The following is a 24463-nucleotide window of genomic DNA, read 5'->3' as shown; positions in this document are numbered from 1 at the left end:
TGCGAGAGCTGTGACAGACCCGGAGAGGCGGCCGAAGGCAGCAGTGCTTATTTCATCCACGAGAGGGCGCAGAGGAGCAACAGAGAGCGCGGACTAAATGGTGTAAGTGTCCTGGGTTTCCCCCTGGGTCGCAGTGTGCAGGTCATGTGAACAGCAGACGATGACCGAGATGTCGTTTTATTGCAGAGCTGCTCAGAGAAGCAACTATGGGTCCAATCACGTTTGTTCCAGAGCGAGATGACGAGACGGCAGGACTAGATTCCGCAAAGAACAATAATTGAATCATGAAATAATCCTGCCATCTGGAAGATGTCTGTCTGGCAATTCTGCTACAATTTAATAAAAGCAAAAGATGTCGGTGTGTGGAGCAGGATTTATGACCGCTCTAGGATTATTTGCATGCATCTGAGCTGTGCAGCTGTGTAATTCACCTTGTTTAGATAATTGTTCGCTCGAATATTTCTGAGTGAAAGGAAGCATAAAGCATTTGGAGATAAAGAAAACAGATAAGCCCCGTTTGCAAAATGAGACGTAGATGCAGAAACTCATGTATTATGAAAATATATTACAGGCTTTTGCAGCTGCTTTGTATTGAACTGGGTCCAATCTGATCACGATCTTTAAAATGTCTGCGAGGTTACTGATGTGCTGATCTCTCATTGTGTGAGTGTGTGTGTGTGTGCCACAGAATAATAGTTCATTATGACAACTATGAGAGCGTGAGAACAAAAAAGTCACTACTTTAAAGATGCATAAGCTCACATTTTAATGCACAACTAAAATTATGATTCAGTTTCCATGAGTTTAAGCATCTCGGCTACTCAAGATGTGCATCTGGTGTGGGCATTAGAGGTACTTAGTCCTTCCGACTAGCCTAATATGTAATCAATATGCAGAGAGCGAAGGCCTGACACTTGAAATGTAATGTGCTACCAAAAATTGCATCTAGGCAATCATTTGGGATTGCGATTTTGCAAACACTCGTGGTGATTACCATATGTTCAGCTCTAGCAGAGACCGATGGGAAGATGGATGGAAATGAGAACAAGGGAAGAGTGGAAGAAAAGATGTTGGCTGCAAAAGATTTGAGTAAGAGGTTCCCATTCCAGTAGGATAACGGCTCTGAACAAACAGGTAGAGACGCAGCAGAATTATTCAGATCAATATATGTAGGAATAGTCCAGTCAAAGTTTAAACTTAAATCTTATTCAGAATGTGTGACAAGAGTTTAAAAGTGGTGTTTTTGTTTGTGTTGATAAGAAGAGCATGGAAGCTACCAGCAGGTCCTCCAACACCGTTGCCGTGGACACGCTAGGAACAAAGTTCGGCTCCATAAGTCCTGACAAGCTGTTATCTGGCTGAATGGCTGAAGCAGTGGCTCAGGGGAGCCGTAACTTTTCTACCTTCCCCTCGCAGCCAGCTGTACTGCAACATCATCTAACCTGTAGTACTTGTACAATAACACAACCCATTCTCTGCTGCTCTCTTACTTAATTTTTGGTACGTTATTTTTTTCTTTCTTCTGCTAAATGGATGAACAAGATGCGATAGGAAATAATGGGAAAACCAGGGAGGAGTTTGATGATCCATGAGCTGCATTTTTTTTTTTTTTTTTTATCCACCAGGACATCCCACACGGGGAAATATTTGACAGCGTGTAACCATGTCAACATAAGCAGAAGCTGCGGCCCAGCTTTAAATCCTGTCTCTCTGAGCTTTGACTGTGATGAAAATCAGTTTTCTTTGCGAGTCTTCCTCCCCTTGCAGATCAACAGCCTGCTCTTCATCTCCAACTGTCAACACTCACCAAAGACACAAAGCGAAGAAAACTCTGGAGAAACAAAACATTGTGTTTGGACTCATGACAGACGGGGATAATTTTCCACTCTGCTCTCTGTGCCAGGTTGGATTTGTGCAGCCAGAGGCGCTCAGCCACGAGCTTCCTGGAGACATCTCCCTCGTACGGTAAACTAAAAGGTGAAATTATGTCTAGAAAATAGCGCTTTTTAAAATTTTTTCTGGCAGTATGTGGATCCACCTGCAGTGATAAACATGGATGGATTGATTTGGACATAATGTGAACAATTTGATTTCAAAAGATCTAGCAGATTCCATAGGGGGAATGATCTTGATTGAGTTCACATCACTGATCTTATTTATTTCACTCACATTTTACTCTTCACTTGCACTGAAACTACTTTTATTTCTTATTTTATGCCAGATTCATAAGTACATGCAATGAATACTACCTTAGTATTTAGGTTATTAGATTAAAAATAAAGGTGTAAATACAAAAAGAGATTCATCAGCGTACAGCACTTTGTGAAACTTTTATAAAACGTTTTAGCAGAACACAAACCTCACCCCGTATCATGTTGAACTGTGTAAAGCTCTTCGTTTTGACGAAAAGCATTACCGCATCATGATGCATTTACATCCTATTTGGGAAAAAAAGAGAAATTATTAGGGAAATATGTTCAGATTTTCAGAGAACCACTACTTTATTTGTAGCTTGAAGTTTTAAAATAAAACATCTAAGTTTTATAAGAACAGAAAAGAATGACTACATCTTATTCCATAGATTGTTGGTATTTGTGGGAAATTATGTTCAAAAATGTTTGCGGTTTGTGATGTAAAGATACAAAAAAAAGTTTCAAAAAAGTTGTATTTCTTGCCATGCTTTTGTCATTACCCAGATATCGCGTGAACACGGAGAGAAGCGACTAAAAACATGCTCAACCGGTTAGAGTTTTTTGAGCCCCTGTCGAGGGAAGACGGAGCCACCTGCTGCTCCGGAGCCGCATGTTTTACACCACCGCTATATCGCATAAAACCACATAAAACATCACATAAAATGGTTACTATGTGACAAAGCGTGACACAGTTGCAGGGTGAAGGGTGACCCTTAGGAGGCTATATAGATTCTAGGAATTTCAAGCTGCTCTTGAGGGCCCCCTGCTGGTTTGGGAAGGGTTAGCAGCGGCGTGGATTGCTTGTTTCTCAGGCCGGTTCAGGACCTCGACTACACAGTCCGTAGGAGTTGACTTATCTTATGTTTGGATGAAAGAATTCAGTTGTTCATCAAACCTCCGACCAACAGCGCCGTTCCTGCTCCGCGTTAAGAAATCCCGTTCTGTCACAGAGGTTTATTGCTGTGTTTTATGACTACATCGCGCTGGTACTTTGTTTATTATTACTTTTTGGTCTCTTAGCACCTCAGAGCCTCCGGGTGTGAAGTTTGGCAGCGCGAAGCACCTGTCAGCAGCAGCCACCTCAAAGAATCTGATTAAAGCGGTTAAACAATACCTTACATCATTTTTACGGAGGCCTTCTGTTATCAATTAGCGTGTGCTTTATTAAAACCTTTATCAAACCGTGCCAATCCACCTCCACCATCACCGCCAGCCACCTCACGTCTCTTGTGTCTCTGTATTTATGTTGCCAAAGTGCATTATTGACGCAAAAAACGTGCTATTTCACCCCTCAATTTAGTTTATTGCTCTTGTTCCTGGTCCAAACATTTCTTAAGTGCACTGTAAGCACACACACACACACACACACACACACACACACACACACGGCACACCTGGGGAAACATTCCCCGAGGGAAGCCATCAATCAGTTTTATGTCCTTCTCTGGGAAAGTTTCCTCCTCTCCAATCAAGCCCCCCTGCCCCCACGCTTCAATTCCTCTTCTTATATTTCCATCTGTATCAGTTTTGCTTCACATCTGAGAACCATCCAGGCCAGCCAATTAGCTTCAAACATTTTCTTTTTCTCTTGTTTTGCCTCTCTGGAGGATAATTGGAGCAAAGCGGAGGGCGAGACGTCAGCTCGGTCAGTGCTTCTAGTTTCCTGTGTGTCCCGAATTTGCCCGCCAGGTGCTAATAAAGAGGATGTGTTTGGTGTAAAATAAAATTGCATAACAAGCAATGAAACGTAGAGCCCAGCTTTTATTTATTTATTTTTATTTTTTTTTTCTTCATTTTTTAAAAGGGAAAAGCTGCCAGGGGAGGAAAATAAAACCCTTTTTTTTCACGCTGATCAAAAATGTTCAAGGTGATTTTTTGTTTCACCACATCCCAAAATGATGGGGAGTGGGGAAAGCTATAAAAACATAAACCCTGAGAGTTCAACACAAAGATCCCAGGATAATAGCAGCATTTGTGTTGAATTGGCACTTTTACTGTACTAATATAACAAACTTAATAGACGCATTCTGATATTTACACAATGCAACCCCTCGCAGAAGCGTTCACATCACGTTTTCTCATGTTACAACCACAAGCTTCCATGTAGTTTATTGGGATTTTATGTGACAGACCAGCAGAGCGCTTTGAAGTGGAAGGAACTGACAGACGCTTTTCAGCAGTTTCTACCGTAAAAATCTGCAAGGTGTGGCGTGCATCTGTATTTGTATTGGGGGCAGCTGAATAAAAGGGGCTAAATATACAAAAAAAGAATGCACTACATTCTGTTTTATGCATAAACTTCTCAATAATTACATTGATTTTGTGTTTTGTTACAGAGCACCTTATTTACTTTAGTGTATTTGTTTCTTCTTAACAGTAGCATTATTGTTGCCTTATATGTTTTAGTCTGTTTGTATGCATGACACAAAATGTGTGTTTCTATATGTGTGCATATATACTTTAAGGAACAATTACTACTAAAGGAATCAGAAGAAAATGTAATGAAACTCAAGGAGGACTTTTGCAAGACGCTGTAGGATTGTTTGATTTGGAGAAAAGAAAATTCTGAAGTTGATTCAGATAAATTTAGAAAGAAGAAACAGTCACAGAGAGGTAGAAGGTTTTGATAAATTAATATAGGAAAAAATATTCCCACTCTCAACAATAAATAGGCAAAAATATGTGGAACGTAAGGCAGATACTTGCAAATGTTTAAAGTTTACTAATAAAATTTTGGATAGTAGCTTACATTTATTTTATGTTAAGTTTTTGTGACTATTAAAAAAAATCAAGTTTATTCGCAAATGTTGAACATTTCTCCACAGAAAAGTTCTTCATCGACAATGACTGCGTCTGCTGCGTTGAGGCATTTTTTTAATTTTTATTTATTTAATAAACTCTATCGTTAACTGCTTTATTGCAAAACGCAACTCAGAAAACAGCTTTGCAGGAAACGTGAATTTCAGGGGGGGGATGCCTGCAGCATGTGTGTGTTGTTCCACAACGTCCAGAGCAAAATTCAAACGCCTTCCGCACATATTCAGATCCGAGTTCAGATTTATGGACGTTTGGTCCTGCGTGTGCGCCAGTTTGAGGCGCGGCGTTTCGAGGTGGAGACTCTTGGCTCAGTCGGTGTAAGGAGAGACACCTCCCAGCTTATCCCGTTAATTTCCAACTGCTCTCCTCCTCTTCCTTCTCCCTCCCCCTCCCCCCTATAGACACACACACACGCGGCGTGTTGCCCCCCTCTCCTCTCCTCGGTGCGCTCCTCTTCTGTAAAGTGCGCACACTTTACTGCGCCGCTCTGGGTGATCAGGAGGCGCCGCGGGAGCAGAGGGAGAAGGAAGAATTAAAAAAAAAAAGAAAAAAAAAAAGCTGGGACGCACATGGTGAGCTTCTCGGTCCGGCTTCTCGGACCCTTTTTCACTTGAAAATGTGATGGATTTGAAATGTTTGTCTGCGTCTTTCTCTGCTGGAGCGACTCGGCGCAAAAGGAGCGCATGTGCGGCGAGACTTTAGGAAAAAATGAAGGGAAACGAGACGCGAACCGTTTTCCGTATGTTGCTCTTAAAGTTTGTGATCGGTTATGATAATCTTGTGGCTTTTTTTGATTATTCTAAATGATGTAACTTAGAAAATTCGTAGCCTTATTTTCCACAAATGTTCTTGAATTATTACTATAATTGTTATACAAGCAATAATAGTAATTATTAATATTATATCTTTTTTAATTTCGCTCATTCTAAAAAAAATGTATATTTTATATATATATATATATAATATACCTAATTAGGCTANAAAGAATGAAAGATACCTAATTAGGCTACATGCATGCAAGTCATCATCTTAACTAAATTGACCGTTGCCTTTTACTTGTTTTCTTTTAAATGTATTTTTTTTTTAAAAGTTTTAGATGTATTACATTTATTTTTTTATATATAATTATTCATTACTGCAAGATGAAAATAAAATAAAAATAATTACATCTAATAAGCCTCGTTGGCCCCGGTCTTTTTCGGTTAATTGCCCATAATTCGTCCAACAAATTCTGAAAAAAACAAAAACCAAAGCAAAACACGTGATTTCAGCTGTTTGATCAACCTGACCCAGCCCCGCTGAGCAAATATTATCCTTTCCATTCGCGATAAAGCTAATTGGCTGCAGCCAATTTCTGCTCAACAAGCGCAATTAGCCGGAGTTTTCCCGGGGCTTCACTCTCAGCGCCTGCCAAAGTAATCCTGACTCAATATGATGAACATCAGCTTCTGACGAACCGCGGTCGGTCCCGGGTTTGAGCGCGCGCTCCCTCCAAGTGGCTGCAGGCTGTTTTCTCATTAGCATCCGTCCTCGTTTCCACGAGAAACTCAAACTTTACAATGTTTGTACTGCGCTGGAATGTAAATGCGCAAAAAAAAAAAAACAAAAAAAACAAAACAAAGCCATCCACCCAGTTTTGTTTTTCTTTTCCTTCTTTTTCTCCCCTTTACATGAAACACATTTCTGTCTATGAATTTGCAGCTCTTTGGCTGTTTTTTTTTTTTTTTTTTTCAAATTCTCAACAACAGCCTCAGAAACCCTGCAGGCGTCTCTGATTTTAATTACCAACCTGCCAATTTCAGCGACACAAAATTACAACCCGCGAGATTTTATTTATTGTTTAATTATTCGCCCACAAGTTGTCTTTGGCTCAGCTGCCACGTGGAAATCAGAATGATTTCATCTCCATCTGTTTCTCAGTCTCATCATGTGGAGCTGGAGGCCCGTGGAGCCTCCCTGCCAACTTGTGTGCGGCTGTAAAGAAGAACAGAGGAGGCGAAGGGGAGAGAGGAGGAGTGGGGAGGGGGGAGAGATTTGCAGGGAAAGTTGTCTTTAAATATCAACATGTGTTTTTTTAGTCAAAAAAAAAAAAAAAAAAAGTAAAGAAAGCAAAGCTCCGGCGTGGGTCAGTGCAGTCAGTGGTATGATGGCCAAGTAGCGCACGCCATGTGAAGTTGGAGGAGGGCCCCAAGTTGCACCAAGTGGTGGTTTGAGTCTTTTAGGCCACAAGCAGATACAATCTGCTCTAAAATTAGGTCACTACACCTAAAACCAGGAATCTGCTCCGTGTGGAAGTCGGAATGCGCTTTGGGAATACGCGGACGAGCGCGCTCGGCCGTCGTCTCCTCGCCCCAGAGGTCCAGTGTTGGATTTCTGACCCCGGCTGAGAACAATTGCGAAATTAACAAAAGGTGTCAGTGTGGGAACATGGGCCAACAGGTGCAGCTTCAAGCGCAACGCGAGAGACGGCGAGCCTAAATAACTGATCATATTTATCCGCGAAAGGCTCCCCCAGTCTTGGGAGTGGAGCTGCAACGTAAGAACCCTGCTTTGGAAATCTTCTGCCTCGTTAAACCGAGCTCATTTAGATCGTTTAGTCCGTAGAAATCCAAAACGTGGAAGGAGAGCAGCTTGAGTTGGCTTCGGCGTGAACGGAGAGGGCTGCTGCTGCTGCTGCTCCTGCTGTCCATGACGAGGAATGTTAAAATGTGTTAGACCGGCCAAATCCAGCTCATCTGCTGAGCAGAACATGAGTCACGCACGGCAGGCCCGCTGCTCCCAAGTGTGGACAGGTCTTCATCGGTTTAGCAGGTAAAAAGGCACAGAATGCCACTCACCAGCTTGGCCCGGTGTAGAGGGAACATCTGACACCAAGAGGATGAGAGTAAAACTGGAGTTACAGATCTTAACTTTTGAGTTGAGATCTGCCCTTCTGTCTAAGCTTCATTTATTTTACAAGGCTTGTCTCTGATAGTCCAACGCATACTTACAGAAATGATCCCGGACAGATTAGATCAGGGCCTTCTAGCAGAAGGCTGACCCTCAACACACAGGCGGCGCGAGCACGACGGCTTTCATCGAAGCATATTAGACCGGCTCAGTCAAAGTCCGGACCTGCTCCCAAATGACTTGGAAACTTGAGTGGAGGTTATTGTTTCCCACTGGAGTTGTGGGAGGATTCCTTAGAGAACGGCAAAGATTTCAGTCTCTAGATGTCCAAAACCGATAGAGACACACAGCAAAAGACCTGTAGGTATAAATGTAATGATTCAAAACATTAAAAAAACAAAATCAATCAGATCAGTGCATCATTTTCCTGACACTTTGGAATTAGTTTGTGGTTATAATGCGAGAAAATGTAAAAAAAAATAAATAAATCCAAGGTTCATTAATGCTTTTGCAAAACGCTGAATACAGTGAATTAACAGCATTCATTCATTTGCATTGCTGTGCCGTCTCTGCATCTACTTAGATTTGTTGTTGTTAATCCCAGAATAATTTTAAAATAATAGTAAATTTGAAAAAGTTTTGACCAAAAAAAAGGAGAAAAGAACAAATCGAACTATCCTAATGTTTCACACATTTCTGCTTCACGAGCAGCAAAAAGAACATTCAGTAACCGACCAGGACTCCAGATCCGTCGCCCTCCTTCGCTCGCATCTGTCGGGCCGCGCCGTAAACAAGCCCCCAGGTTGTCAGCAAGTATTTTTCCGGCCCCCTCGCTGGCCAAGCATAGCTGCCTCCACAGATCACCCGCCGGAGATGCGGTTGATCTCATCACTCCACTATTTGACTGTTTGAGCTTTCTGCGAGACGTATCACTGCCGGCCGGGACACTTCAAAACTCTCCGTTTCATGGGCAGCGTGATAAAAGTGTCCATGCTTGTGTCTCAGGAAGACGTCTTAGTGTTTTATGTCCTATTTTGAACTGATGAGATTTTTTGCCTAAATGGCATTTCAGTAGTGAATGCTCTGTGTATGTCCAGAATCAGATGGATTATGTTAGATGATGTAGTTTTGGGAGAGGAGAAAATCTGGATCAAGCCCTTGTTGTGGTCGTTTAAAATGACAAACGGGGCTCTTATCTCGTATCTTCACTCTCACTGAATCCTTCAACCTTTTCCCTACATTCATTCCCCTCTATGCCGCCTTCCTCGTTTTTTTTTTTGTTTTTTTTTATGCGTCCGTGGTACAAACACCAAATAATACCAGAGAACTAATTAATCAACCAACAACTTATAAGTCCAGCTTCTTATCGGTGCGTTCATGTTCCCCCGGGGCATGTCTCGACACGCCAGGAATGGCTAGCTGAGGCATCCTGGACGTCAGGAATGTGGCTCTTTGGGACCGGGGTCACAGTCAGACCTCTCATCGCCGCATGTTTCCTGCACAATCTGCAGCACAAAACTTTACTCCTCTCCCAGATTTAGCTGGCCGCCGCCTTCGGGAGGTGAGGGGCGCAGGAGTTTGGAGGGCACAGACCCCTCGGAGCTGTGTGGTCTCCCAGGAAAGCCTCGGATTTCGGTCGTTTGCTAATTGAGCGGGATGACGAGGCCAGAGAGGCTCTCTGCCTCTCCACCCCCCTTCCCCCATCCCCAACCCCGTTCTCTCCTACAGGTTTGGTTTATGCTGCCCTGCTGACTTTGCTGTCAGTGTCAAATGCTTGTTAGGACGCCATCAATCTCACAGCAGTTAAGAATATTCCCAGAACAGAACGAAGGGGGCAGGTGACAGGAGAGAGACGAGGAGGCAAATGGCAAAGAGTCTGGAAAGAAAATGCACAAGGCAGGAAGATATATTATGTAAAATAGAGAGTTTGGAAAGTATTTACACTGTTTTTTTTAAATTTTATTTTCTGTGATTTACCTGCAGAAAATAATATATTATTATAAGATAAGAGGAAAACAACACAGTTTAATTAAAAAAAATATCGGCACTTTGACACTGATTTCTTCTTGGAGATTGAAGACATTTCTCCCCCCAATTTAAATATTTTTCTTCTCCCTGCTAAATTCCCACAGCACTACGTAGGCACTACCATGCATCTCCTTAGAGATGATGTGATCAGGATGATGAACAGTGTTGGGTTTTGTTAGTTCAGATTTTATTTACATTTTGTTCTCAGCTGATTACCTTTTTCTTCCATAAAAGAGGAGGAGTGAGGTGTCTTTCTTTCGACCTGTGGAAAACTGCAAATGGGAATGTATTTATTTATTGAAGCTGTTATTGTTCTTGCCACTCTTAATCCCATTTTTAATATCAAGTAGCTTTTTTCCTGTGTAAATAAAGGCTAAATAAAATGATTCGACTTGATAATTGACATTTAGGTGAGGGCAAATTCTCCCACAGGAGTTATGGACTGTTGCAGCTCCTCCAGGTTTACCACGGGACCATAGACTGAATAGATCTCTGTGAGATGTTCAAAGATGGTTTGCTTTATAACTTTTTCCGCTTCTCTGACCTCGGTGTGGACAGAACAGCTGGATTTATTCTGAGATTAGATCACACGCAGGTCGACTCTGCTGGTGACTTGGAAGGCAACTGATTGAACTGGGTTTTATTTACGAGCATCAGAGTGAAAGGGGTCGATGGAAAAAAATGGAATGGTTTATTTTTTTAAAAATCCATTGGTTTTGTGAGTGTATTATCACCAAATGTGGAAAAGTGAAGCAGACAGATTGTTTGCTTTGTCCGTTTTGGCTCCGTCATCAAATCTCGACAGAAGAGTAATTTACAGCTATCAGCCGTTGTAAGCAATAGGAAGGGATTTGTTCACACTCTGGATAGACACAGGTCCGTGTTTGTTTTCCACCACGGAAGTAGCAAAAGCAGGGCTCAAGTCAAACGCGTCTTTCAGTCCATAAATCACTTCCAGCCAACCCAGGAACAAATCTCTGGCTCCTCTTCCTCCCTCCCTTTCTTCAGTTTTTCCTCCGTTTTCTCATGTGCTCTGCTCTGCACCGTGACAGCGCCCGCTGCTCGCGCCTCTCCGAGCCTGCAGAGCCAACCAAGGGTAAAACGGTTTGAAAAGAGAGCAATAAATGTGATGGATGTGGGCCAGCGCAGGGTTTAGCTCCAGCTGTCGGGCATGTTTTTTGTCATTACAGACATACCTCGTGCGCTCCCTCCAACCCGTTCCCTGTGCTCCCTTTGACTTTGAGGGAGTTTTAAGATGGATACGTTCCTAAAGGTTGTCAAGATTACGGGTTTGAAGCGGTGGCGACACCACTGTGATGATCGAGGTCACGTTTTTATGTGATGAGTTCTTAACCGGGATCCGCAGAAAGCACGTAAGGTGCGAGTGGCGGCAGCATGTGTTTTCAATGAAGACACAGGTGGTCGTCTATCTTAGATTTCGTTCTCATGCTTCACATGCCAACGTAAATCAATCAGATTGTCTCTCTCTTCTTCCACAATGCTCATGAATTTCCTTTAAAAAATGTTCTCTTTCTTCTCCCTCAGGCTCGATGACATGATGGTCCGACCCTCTTCCCTTCCCCCCTCCATCTCTCTCATTCCTGTTCTCCTCCGACTCCTCCTCCTCTCTCCGTCTCTCGTCTCCTCTTCCTTCTCCAACGCCCCGCTGAGCTGGACCTCGCCTCACGAGCCCTGCTACCACCCAGATGGCCGTCCTCGACACTGCCTGTCGGAGTTCATCAATGCCGCTTACGGGGTCCAAGTCAACGTCACCCACTCCCTGCACGGGCCCGACAACAACCCCAACATCACCACCCTAACGGACCTGCACAACCCGCACAACCTGACCTGCTGGAGGGCCCGGGCTGGAGCCGACTCCGGCGACTGGGTCTTCACCTTACCTCTGGGCCGCCGCTTTGAGATCACCTACATCAGCTTGCAGTTCTGCAGCCAAGGGCAGCCGTCTGACCCCATATCCATCTCCATCCTTAAATCCATGGACCACGGGCGTAGCTGGCGGCCGATGCAGCACTACTCCAGCAACTGTCTGGAGGACTTCAAGCAACCCTCTCTGACCATCGCCCAAACGAGACACCAAGAGACTGAGCCGCTCTGTTCGGACCCCCGGCCCCTGCAGAGGCAGCGGGGCAGCACAGTCCTCGCCTTCTCCACTCTGGACGGTCGCCCGTCTTCTCCTGATTTCGATTACAGCCCCACCCTCCAGGACTGGGTCACGGCCACGGACATCCGGGTTGTCTTCCACAGAACTTCCAACAATGTGAAGGCTACGGATAAAATAGAAGAGACCCAGTGGCGTGACGGCCTCCATGACGCCAAACGAACTGGGATCCTGAAGTGGAGGTCGGACACAAAGAGCGACACTGGAGATCAGGTGGACAAATTAAGAGACAATACACTGGCTTTTTTTGACAGGGACAAAATAAAAAACTCAGAGTTAAGTAGGGGGAATAAGGAGGAGCGGATAGACAAGCAGCGTCGGAAGGACCACCGCAAAGGTTCTGGCCATGGCCAAGATGGCCACAACGTGACCAGCAAGGAAGGGGAAGACACTTTTGGCACCACCGACTTACTCGCTTCGCCAAAGAAAGGTGGCAAGGCCAGAAAGCGAAATCGCAACAGGGACAACAACTTCTGGGTGCCTTGCTCAAACGGAGACTGCACGTGGACGGTGGAAGGGCGGAGCAGGACGAACGGCGGCCGGGAACTGAGGAAGAGGAGGAACAACAACCCCAACACCAAACAGAACTTAAGGACTTCCCAGCCCTCTGGCCTGATCCTTCCTGTCCGAGCTCCTCTGGCCATTTCCGACCTGCAAGTCGGCGGGAGGTGCAAATGTAACGGGCACGCTTCCAGGTGTCGCCGTGACGACGCAGGCCAGGCAGTATGTGTGTGCGAGCATCACACGGCGGGCCCCGACTGTGACATGTGTGAGGATTTCTATGTTGATAGACCGTGGCATCGCGCTACACCCACTCACCCAAACCCCTGCGTTGGTGAGTCTTGCTAAATGAAGGCATGCATTAAAACACAGCAGGCTAATGGAACCAGATGGTAATGCTGACCACACAGAAACTCTGTTCTTGCTTTTTGATTGTTTCAGGATTGTTTTTTTTTTTCCTAACATCTGTTTTCCAGACTGGTGGTGAAGAAACCATTTAGAAAACCTTCCATTTAGATCATTTTGTTGTTAGAGACACATGAGAAATTGTTTTAGCCCGTTTAAAACATTACAAAAATACACAGTTTTAGTATTATTTTAAGTGAGAAATTCTACTGAAACACAAATTAAATTTTTTCTTTGTTTAAATGATTACAGTCAGTACCTCTATTATAACTGTTCTTTTCTTCAAACGTGAAAAGAAAATGAATTTTCCAGACGATTGTCACTATTTATGAATACAGATGAGACCAGATGTTTACATACACTGCATCAAAAGACATAATCCTTTTTACTCTCTCTGCTTGACATTAAATCAGACTAAATGCTTCCTGTTTTAAGTTAGTTAGAATTTCCAAAATTATTCTTGGTATTTGACAGAACTACATTTTAGTCTGTATGACTCACTCCAAACTTTTTGGGTCCCGTCTTCCACAAATAGTTTGGAGGAATCTTGTCCCATTCTTGCTGACAGAACTACCAGGAGTGAGTCAGCTGCAAGGTCGTCTTGCTCAAACTCCGCCTAGAAATTATCTATGAGACAGACATCAGAATTGACCACTCAAAAACATTGAACTTCTTGTTCTTTAGCCATTTCATTGTACTTTATAGGAAGACACATTTACTCTCAAGATTTCAACATAATGGTTTGAAATGCACCAGCCCCTCCTACAGCTGAGTAACCACATAACTTGATTTTGAATCCTCAAGGATAGTTTTCTTAAGCTTTTTCCCTTCAAATGTAACAAGGATAACTATAATCAGACTGTACCATTTTACTTTCTCACACCACATGACATGTTTTAAAAATGAAGGTTTTTGTCCCCTGGTCATATTGGTAAACTGTTACCTGTCTCCCTTATGTTGTTTTGGGGGTTTTGGCTTCTTCCTGGCTGAGTGGCCGTTCAGCTCATATCAGAACTGGCCTCCTTTCACTGCAGCTAATGACACTGTCAGCTTCAGTCAGCATCGTCACTGGGTCTTTGCTCTGAGGTTGAAGTGCTTAGAGAAATTTCTCCAAAGACTTTTGTTTAAAAACTGTTATTTTTGACCATTCCTTTCACGTTGGAAAAGGTCAAGCTAAGCTCGAGCTCAACCAAATTGGTTAGTGTCTGTGAACATCAAATTCTTGGTTCAGACTCTGTTGAATTTAAATCTGGACTCTAAAACATGAATACATTTTAAACCATGTCATTCCAGCTCTGCTGTGTATTTAGAGTTTTTTTTTTCCTTCTGGAAGATTAACTCTGCCTGTCCTCAAGACTTTTGCATCCCAAAATGTTTTCTTTTTTTTTTCCAGATTGTTTTTCCCACAGTTGTCACTATGGTCTGCTCGTGGTTCAGGTTCATTGTTAAATTATTACTCATTTGAATTTGTTTATCATATAAAATCTTAGAAAAATAAATTGAAGATTTTAGTTGTCTATCAAATTACAACTGATGTGTCAAAACGGAAAATATAAATTTGTAAATATGACGTCTACTGCAGTTGTAGTGCTCTTGGGGGCCCCCTGGTGGTGCGGAGACATTAGCTCACCGCTTAGTTAGCCACCGTTCGGCTTTGCGCAGCTATCACGCTATGGAGCATGAAGCACGTTTTGATTGTTTCATTATATAATGTCAATACTGCTCTTTATTTTCGCTTTTGTCCAGCCTGTGAGTGTAATGGCCACTCCAACAAATGCCGCTTCAGCATGGAGGTGTTCCAGCAGTCGGGCAGGAAGAGCGGAGGCGTGTGCCTGAAGTGTCGCCACCACACGGCCGGGCGCCACTGCCAGTACTGCCAGAACGGCTTCACCCGCGACACCAGCAAGCCGCTGGACCACCGCAAGGCCTGCCAACGTCGGTCACTGTTCAGGTTTCTGTGATAACGCTCTGTGTGAAGAGGGAAGTGGGGGCAAAAGAGGGCAGAAAGGCCAGGAAGCTGTTCGTGACGTAAACGAGACCAACATACGTCATTTGAGAACTTCATCCATATTTGATTTGACCTAAAACTACGGAAGACCATTAGGGCCACTGGAAAAAAAAAAAAATTCTGACTTTAATCTCAGAATTCTGAGAAAAAAGTCAGAATTCTGACATTAATCTCAGAAATCAGAATTCTGAGATCAAAGTCAGAATTTGACTTTGTTAGTCAAAATTCTTTGTTATTTGTTAGTCAAAATTCTGTGTTATATATATATCTTTGTTATATACGGAATCCTCTTCCGTATATAACAACTGAAGCTCAATTTAAATAAATCTTTTAAGGTGTAAAAGAAGAAAAAAAACAATATGGTTTTGCAATAGCGGACAGGTTTAATTAAATCCTGCAGATTTTGATCAAAGTTATCAAACTTTTTGAATTGGAGGAATTTACAGCTAAGCCCAAAATTATGTAGACAAATAGGAAATTTCTGTTTAAAATAACCTTTTAATTTTACATGCATGTTTCTTCAGATTCATCTGATTTAGCCAAAAACCCTCGAATCTGAATTAAAAATGATTAGACAGTGATAAGAATTAAGGTGATGACAAGGAGACCTTCAAAACTCAGAGATAAATCATCAAAATACAAGTGTGAAGTTACATTTTGTAATAAGAAAAACAATGCTTAGAACTTTAAATGATCTCTCTGTTAAGAGATATGTTTCTCGTTTCCTATCACAAGCATAAATGAAAACAATTTAAAATCTGAAATTAAAAATTCCTGCAGCTCCTTAAATGTTGCTTTGCTTCTCTTTGCTGCCTCCCTGTTAAACGTTCTTCGTGTCTTTACATTACTTTTGCAGAAACATCTGGTTAAATGTTCATGAGCAACGTTTTGACTGCTTGCCTGTGAATGATTTAGAACCCATCTCCTGACTGATACCATTTAGACAATGAGATCCATCCTGCTGCTTTGGAAGCCCTTTGGATCATGACATTTGTTGTTGTAGCAATAATGCTACTTGGGAGCATTATTGCTGCCAAAGAGCTGAGCTGAAAGATTGTCAGGATTTATGTTGCTTGGGTTGATTTGCCGTGAACTCGGTGTTCCACCTAACAAAAAGCTGGCAATTTAACAGGAATGTGGAGACTTCTTGTTTCCACTCAATGCTCTATGAACTGTTGCACTGCGTCGCTGCTTCTGCTTACATGGTCGGGATTGTGTTAGCAATGTAGACGCAAAAAGCTTCCCGCTGAGCCTTAACACCTGTACCCTCATTGCTACCACTGGTTGGCAAATGCCACGACTGCTGACCTTTGACCGGTCACAACTGACTGTGACACCTTGGCGCGCTCACATGGCGCCTCGACCAGCAGCCTAACATATCCAACGTTAATAGTTCCTCTAGTCTTGACAAGAAAGGGTTAAATAAGCTCATATTTCACCATTTTTTGTTCAGACCAGCAAATTGACATTATGCCTCGGCATTGCCTAATTGAAGCTTTACATCACTGCCATTCTGGAGCAACTGGGGACATTATTCTTTATTTTCTCCAGCCAGGCTGTTAGGAACCATTACAAGTTTCTGTGTAAACAACACTCGAGTGTGCTGAAGTGCAGCTTCCTTTTTTTTCCCCCGTCTGTCCTCTCTCATTTAGTCGCGTGATTGAAACGTTAAATAATAAAAAAAGCTTTCCTATGTAAACTGGGTGGTAATAACTGTGCTGCTTCACAGCCCTTCCTAAAGGAAACGGATGACTTAGGGCACAACATTTGTCTTCATTTAGACGAAGGTTGTTCATCCTCTCAGAAAAGCGCCGGAGCGGTACGGATACCGTGTCAGGATTTGTTATTTTCTTGTTACCCTTCAAGGAGGAATTTGTCTTTGTTAGCCGTCGAGACGGCTACAAAATAGATTCGCCGGTCTCCCGGGGACGTGCTTTGTCTCACTCAAGGACGCACGTTTAGGACAGATGCCTGCTGTCGTTTGGGATTAAACCACTGACTAGTTGTTCACTTTGGGACGGGTTCTGTCTGTCTTTGTCTTTCTAAAAACCTTTATGAACTGCTTTTACTTTGTCACTCCACGGAGATATGCTGGGAGATGCTATTTTTTATCCATTTTTCAGCCAATTGTTCTGGCGTAATAATTCAATTAATTTGGTTTGTTTTTCCTGCTTCTATTAGTGCAAATAAGAGCAAATGTTGTTTCAAGCCATAGCCCAGTTAGAGATTCTCACATTGATCATTACAGCCGTAATGTACTTTGATACAGTTTTTTTTAACCCATAAATTTAAGAAGAAAAAAAACCTGAATAAGAACCTGAATAATATTTAAACACTTACAATGCAAAATTGTAACAATTTTTGCTGTCCTGATTGTTGTAATATAACAAAATATCATTAGGACTTAAATATAACACTTACACAAATTGCTTAAATTAACTTAATTTACTTAACAATTAATGTTAAACTCATCTTGCATGGTCAGCTTGTAAATGCTGTTAATGAAACTGATGTTTTTTCATGCTTCCCTTTTTCAAGTGCAGCACTTAGTAAGCTTGGTGACGGTTCATTTTAAGCTCATTTTAGTGTGTTTTCAAGTCAAATATATGCTTTTCAATGACAAACTTAACGTTGCTAATTGAGGTAAAAAGTACATCTTGATTTTAATTGCGTAAGAAATTAAGCTAATTTTCAACTGATGAATTCCTGTCAAAAAAATAAAAAAAAGACTTGTTGCTTCCCAGCATTATGGACCTTGTAGTTTTGTTGCCATTTAAAACAAAACTACTGCCATTTTAACTGCAAATGACAATATGAACAAATACACTTTCTCCCCTCGAAAACAAACTAAACATAAAGTGATAGAGGAAACGTTGAATAAATGAAGAAACATGACGGTTTTTTTTGTTTGTTTTGTTTGTTTTAATTCCTGAAATCAAGACTTTTGGTGTTTTGTTATTTCCTAACCCAGCATGCCAGTGCCATCCTCTGGGAGCTGTGGGCCGCTGGTGCAACCAAACGTCGGGTCAGTGTCTGTGTCGAGAAGGAGTGACCGGCCTCAGGTGCAACCGCTGCGCCCCAGGATACAAGCAGGGCAAGTCCCCGCTGCGGCCCTGCATACGTGAGTCTGAACGAACGAAAGAAAGATCCGGTAACACAGAACGGAGTCGTGCGAATGCAAACTTTTTCTAAGATTTAACTGTGTCAAGAATTGCTATGAAATTCATAATATTCTGTGGGGTTTTTGGTGAATTTCTTTCCTCATGGATGTAGCTTTTGCTCTTGAGTTGTTATTATGTTCATGAATTAAAAGTGGGTTTTTTTAATAATCAGTTCTTTGTTCTTTGCCAAGTCAAATTAAGAACTGTTTTTACTAAACTGGCCCTGTCTTGTTTTTAATAACTTGCTATTTACTTAACAAAGAGACATCTTTCATTTTCCCTTTTTTTTCTAAATGGTTGAAGCTGTTATATAAAGCTTATTCAGTATTTTATTAAATATCAAGAGGAGTGATTGTTTTTCAGGTAATCATTCCTCAAATTATGCAATAATTCATGCATTATGACATTGCCTATAACTTTCGCTAATTAACTCATTTGAAAAATATTTTAATAAACTCTTGCCTAATTCCAGCAGCCTACTTTTGCCAATTTTACAGAAGAAGAACCTGAAGCTAATTACTTTTTTTTTTTTTTTTTTTACTTAACACACCCTCTGTGGTTTTTAATAGATTCATGTCTATTTGATGTACAGACATCTTTATTTTTTTCCATTAGCCTAATTTCCTTATGGTTTACTGTCTTAAACCCTAATTTAATCTCTTAATCCTTCAACCAAATGAGAGGCTGGTGAAGGAGAGCAACTTGCACCCAAGTTCACTCAGCCCAGTCTTTCGCAGCGTCTCCCTCTCGTCGTCCCCGGAGACGGTTTCCACGGCAGCGTTAAACATGAGCCGAGCAATACAAGGAAACCTCATCTCACGCTGATCTCTGATCAAACGGATCGCTGCTGCTCCCCTCTCTGCCTGCGCAGCAGCAAAAATCAGCCTGCGGTGATAATCCGCACGCACAGCCCCAGCTAATCACCCGAGTGCCAACAACTACACAGGCAGCGCTGCTCTGTGAGCCTCAATCAGGTGACGCTGTGAGCCCTGAAGCAGGGACCTCCACACCTGTTTCACGGCTCAAACGCCCACCATGACACCCCCAGACCCATAACTCTTCCCAGTGAAAGCAGTGAGTGAAAGAAAACCTTGTTTGTTTTTACTGCCAGACCATCGCAGGCTATATATAGCATCCCTCCGTCCCCACTGCCGCCTCCAGCACCTTAACTCATCTCCAATGAGGCGAAGCTCCAAGCTGGCTGCTGCCAGACACTTTTATTTGCTTGGTATTTATGCTATTTTCTCCTACAAAAGCAACACAATTACTTTTAGCAGCCTGCTAGCTGGCACAGTTAGACTTGTTAATTAATAAGTAATACAGCTCTGGGGAAAAATTAAGAGCCCACTGCACTGAACGCCACTGAAAACCTCCTGGTTTTTCCACCGAAGATTGATTCCTGAACTCTTCCTGAGTTAAAACATTAGTATTGTTGTTTCTAAATGAATATCAACTTGTTTTCTTTGCATTATCTTTTCCCATATTTTGACCGTTTCTCATTTTCAGCAAATAAATACTAAATTTTTGCTTTGAACTTTAACATGTTGTCAGTAGTTCATAGAATAAAATAACAATGTTCATTTTACTCAAACACAAACCTATAAAAAGTAAAATGAGAGAAATGGATAATTTTAAGTGGTCTCTTTATTTTTTCCAGAGATATGTTTTTTTTTACTAATTTAGTCAACCATATTATTGCTAAAATATTTGATTTGTGAGACTTCAACTAACTTTAAGATAAACTAACTTTAAAAAAAGAAGACGTATCGCTTTAAAAAACTGTGGATGTTGTATTCACAAAGGAAGTTTAAATAAACGTTCTCCTTTGCATACAGCGCACTGACCACCCTATAACAATGGGAGGATCAGACACACACCGTGTCCAGTTTACGCCTGCGTCTGCTCCGGGTCGGGTGTCGCTGTGTCAAAGACACGACACACAGAAAGTAATTCATTTGTGAAGCCGTCATACATGGGCTATTTTACAAGAAGTCTGTGTAATGTATAAGCAGGCCACAAGTTATTAATTTTCACTCCTGAATTTGACACACACACACACACACACTAAAAGAGCAGCTGACTTTACTAGCCTCTGTTTAATGTTTCGGCTAAAGCTGTACAAGGAGTTGAAAGCCTTACCTTACTGAATTACTGAAAGTAACATTCACATCTGTGTTTGTCTGAGCAAGCCTCGCAGGCTGCGCTTCCAGGCCGTAAAAGGACCACACACCCCTTTTGCTTATCTTTTGCGAAGGCATGCCTGTGCACCACGAGGCATTCGAGCTCAACGCCTATAAAACACGACTGCAGCCGAACTGACGGCTCTCGCAGGTGAAGTTTGTCTGCGTCTGACACCTGATGGTGTGTTTCTGCTCGCAGGCATTCAGGAGGTCGCGCCAACCCCTGTGTACCAACCTCAGTACAGCATCAGTGAGTAACTTACCAAAAATCTGTTTGTACACGATTTCTTTTTGTAGTGCTTTTTAAAGTACTATGAAATCTGTTCACTGCGGCATATATTGTGACTTTTATGGCTGTTACGGATATGTTTGTCTTGAACCTCATCCAGTTTGAAAATAGGAAGCCTCTCGATAAAAATAAAATTCAAACTCCTGCCTTGTCGCTTTAATTTTTACAGTCTCATGTGTACATTTTAACCAGAGCTAATTTCTTTTCCCTTCCTGTTATTTTTTTCTTCAGACTTTTCCTACTTTTTCACCCATTTGCAGTTTATGTACCTTACCACAATATCGTGTAACTCTTAGAGAGTTTAAGAGCCTCCTTATGTCTGATCTGGTTCACTTGTCAGAGCTAAAATTAGTCAGAGCTAAAGACAAAATTCAAAGAAAATATCTCGAGTGTTTTCAGAAAAGTCCAGAGAAATGTTGGTCAAAGCCAGTTTAAAAAGAACACCTGACTTCAAAGCAAATTACAAATAAGTATTTGTAATTTTACAATTTTTTTTTTTTTTTTTTACAAAATCATTCATTACACACAAACGACAGTCTTAAACAACATTTCTCATACAAACTGTTCAACTTCTCCAGGTTAAATGCTTACATTTCCAGTTGAATTTTTTCCTTATATTTTATTTTATAAGGCAGACAAAAGTTTTATTTCTGTCTCTATAAACACATTATAAGTAGCACTTATTTGCACTTTAATACTTTTAAATAAATTCAGACAGTCATAGCTGGCATGTCAAACCTACTTTGATAAAGCATGATGAACACATCTGTAGTTTTATTATATAGATTAACTTAAAAAACAAACAAAGATTCTTGCATGAAACAGTTTAGTACAGAATAAGATGAAATAAGGATACATGAGCTTTCAGCATGAATTTCCAGTACAAAGGTTTTAGTCTCGCGTGTCGACAGATATCAGATTTGTTCTAAGGCGTCTCTATTGCCTAGCGGATCGGCCCTCGAAACGCTTTCGGCTGCTTTACGCCGCGCTGAAGTAGGGAACCGGTCCCTCCTAGTGGCAGCTTGAAGAAATCCCCACCTGCTGCTGCTGCCGAGATGATCAGATCCAGCGATGACACGTGGAAGGAGTCGTACTGCAATTACACTAAAAGACGCGTGTTGATGTGTGTACTGAGGAATGATGCGGCCTCTCACCTCGCTGCATTTTCTCTGTCTTCCTTTTTCCTGCAGCGGAGGAGTGTGTGTCTTACTGCCAGCCCTCTGAGGTCAAAGTCAGGATGAACCTGGAGACGTATTGTCTCAAGGACTACGGTTGGTTTCAAGTTATTTATTTTAAAAAATTAGTGAAGATCCTAGATTTGAGAATTTTAATGTATCTTATCATAAATTTGAGGTATGATTAATTACACTACACAATAAGTAGGTCTTATTAATTAAACACACTGCAAAACTGCTAGGTAAAACACAAATTTGTATATTTTTTTGTTATTTTTAATCACTTGTTTTAGCACAGAACTCAGGAAACTTAGACAAATTTACAACCCAAAAATATTAGAAATAATTGAAAAACTGTAGTGGGAAATTTATTTACCTTTTTACAAATTTCTTCTTTTTTTTACTTTTTCATCTCATTTTAATGTTTCAGCCCACTGAATAAATTTATATATATATAAACTGTTTTTGACGTCGCTTACTAAGGGAATAAATCTGTCCAAATTAATCGGTCCTTAAGTGAAAAAGTAGTTGCCTGTAACCATAACATGTTTGCACGACCCACAGAACCAACAATTGCTCTGACGAATCATAAATTAACAGTTTTTAAACACAGTTTATATACATAATTCAGTTTCACACCCCGGCCTGAATAGTAGAGTCGTGAAATCACTTAAACAGAACCAGTCTGGGAACATTAAAAGTTTTTAAAAAAAGCAACACATCATGTGATTTGAAGGAATTTGAAGAGCTGGGGGAAAGAAAAGCAATTAACATCTAAGGATTTGAGAATGAAGAATGAAGTGAGCCAAAGCAGAAACCATCATGCTCAAATGGAAAATCGTAAAACGGTGGTGAATTTTCCAAGGAGAGGCTGGCTGACCAAAATTACTCAACAGGAACATCAACAACTCATCCAGGACGTAACAGACATTTTAAAACGTTTCACCAAGTGAAACGTTTTTAAAAATGTACATCCTACTACGCCTGCGATAAAAGTATAACAACATAACACTGGAGGTCAGATAACGATGGTTGTAGTTTGATGAAGTGGGACGGCTTTGCTGCTTCTGGACTTCTTTTGAAGGATGGAACCTTGGGTTCTGCAAGAAGATACAAACAAAAAAAAAAATCCGACCATCACTTAGAAAGTCTTGCGTCTGACATGCAGCAGAGCGATCGTCCAAATCTCACCAGTAGGTTCTCTGATCGGCTCCAAAAACATTCATGAAAGAAACGGGGTGGTCTAGTCAAAGTTGGGAATTAAATCCAATTGAAATTCTGGATGTTTTACGGGGCACCTTTCAGTGTTGCTGAATTAAAATAGTCCTATAAGGAAAAGAAGGTCAAATCTCTGTAAACCAGTGTAAAAAGATCACATACACCTGTCACTCGCTGCTGTATTTACTCAGATTATCTTAGCGTAATCCCTTCAGAATGTAAAGGACGACATTACAGTGTTTTTCTCTTTGTCAGTGCTGAAGGTGCAGGTGAGAGGGATGGAGCGTTCAGGACCCTGGTGGCAGTTCTCCATCGCTGTACAAACCGTCTTCCGGACCGGCTCTAGCTCCCGCATCCGGAGGGGCTCCCAGTCCCTCTGGGTTCCCGACCGCGACCTCGGCTGCGGCTGCCCCGCCCTCCACGTGGGCCGGACGTTCCTCCTCATCGGCGCGGAGGAAGGGGAGCGGAGTTTGGCTCCGGAAGAGAGTCGCCTGGTGGCGGACCGCTCCACGCTGGCCCTCCAGTGGCGGGAACACTGGAGCCCCAAGCTCAGGGGCTTCCGGGGGCAGGACAAGAGGGGCCGCTGCCCCCAAAGACCCCCAAACGCCCACCGGCCCCGGAGCAGGGAGCACGCAAAGACACGCTCCGCATACATCCCCCCTCACCTGCTGACTGAGAAGGACGCCAGCGCTCATTTTGACAAAACTGTGAACTCGGATGAGGCTCAGAGCAGCGCAGAGAGAAGCATCGCACCCACAGAGACGGCGCCCGTTTCTTCCACCGTCGCTCTGGTGTGTTCGACTCCAAATCCTGAGTAAAATAAAAAAAATTACAACTACAAAAAAAAAATATATATATATATTTAAAGACAGGTGTTCTTGTCATGTTGAAGGTTTTAGTAGAGAGTTTGGATTTCTTTGTCCATTTTGAGGGAAAAAAATCCATCTTCACACATGAGAAACATCTGGATTAGCTTTTAGCTGCTGCTGCGTGAATTTACAGGAGAAAATTACAAAAGTTAATCGATGACAAAAGTATCCCACCAGGAAAAATGGTGCTATAAAATATTTGTTTTTTTAACCCATTAAAAAAAATAAGCACTGAAAAGTCATGCTGTATATTTTCTTGTATTTTCACTGTTTATAACCAGAATGTTTTATTTATTTCCGAAAGAGAAAAACTTAAGGCATAAAATAGGAGAATTTCTTCACAGTGTTTCATATTAGAAGACTTTTAGTCAAACAGGCTGAAAAATAATCTGGGTCAAACTGTTTGCAATATGACGTAATGCTTTTTATAATGTAAAAATAAAAATCTTAAAATTTCATTTGAATGAATAAAAAAAAAAGTTAAATAATAAAACATCTGCTATGAACTAAAAATTGTAGATTTGTCCATGATTTCATTTTGCTTAGAGCAAA

The 24463-nt window shown here is 41.7% G+C and overlaps 1 protein-coding gene across 5 annotated transcripts; it reads left to right on the top strand.

Moving 5' to 3' along the window:
• Positions 1 to 22: 22 nt before the first annotated feature.
• On the top strand, positions 23 to 24143 carry ntn5 (netrin 5). Of its 5 annotated transcripts, XM_016671108.1 has the most exons (8): positions 23 to 102; positions 1904 to 1965; positions 11472 to 12940; positions 14758 to 14946; positions 17991 to 18140; positions 20560 to 20610; positions 21840 to 21920; positions 23298 to 24143. In XM_016671108.1, the coding sequence occupies exons 3-8, from the start codon at positions 11482 to 11484 to the stop codon at positions 23858 to 23860; spliced, it is 2493 nt and encodes an 830-aa protein (XP_016526594.1). In that variant the 5' UTR covers positions 23 to 102; positions 1904 to 1965; positions 11472 to 11481; the 3' UTR covers positions 23861 to 24143. The 5 variants fall into 5 exon arrangements, with proteins under 5 accessions (XP_016526594.1, XP_016526593.1, XP_007551377.1 ...); XM_016671107.1 differs by lacking the exon at positions 23 to 102 and having other exon boundaries at positions 1559 to 1965; XM_007551315.2 differs by lacking the exon at positions 23 to 102 and having other exon boundaries at positions 1564 to 1977.
• Positions 24144 to 24463: the final 320 nt, after the last annotated feature.

The sequence above is a fragment of the Poecilia formosa genome, unplaced genomic scaffold (assembly GCF_000485575.1).
Source record: "Poecilia formosa unplaced genomic scaffold, Poecilia_formosa-5.1.2 Scaffold41, whole genome shotgun sequence".
NCBI lineage: Eukaryota > Metazoa > Chordata > Actinopteri > Cyprinodontiformes > Poeciliidae > Poecilia > Poecilia formosa.
This window is presented reverse-complemented; position numbering and strand designations above follow the sequence as displayed.

What these genes read in the sequence shown, in the direction of transcription:
- ntn5 (XM_016671107.1), top strand. Translation starts at nt 1,727, where the DNA reads ATGAAAATCAGTTTTCTTTGCGAGTCTTCCTCCCCTTGCAGATCAACA. An exon ending in GGAGACATCTCCCTCGTACG is followed by an intron (nt 1,966 to 11,471) that starts GTAAACTAAAAG and finishes CTTCTCCCTCAG; the next exon opens with GCTCGATGACATGATGGTCC. An exon ending in GTATTGTCTCAAGGACTACG is followed by an intron (nt 21,921 to 23,297) that starts GTTGGTTTCAAG and finishes TCTCTTTGTCAG; the next exon opens with TGCTGAAGGTGCAGGTGAGA.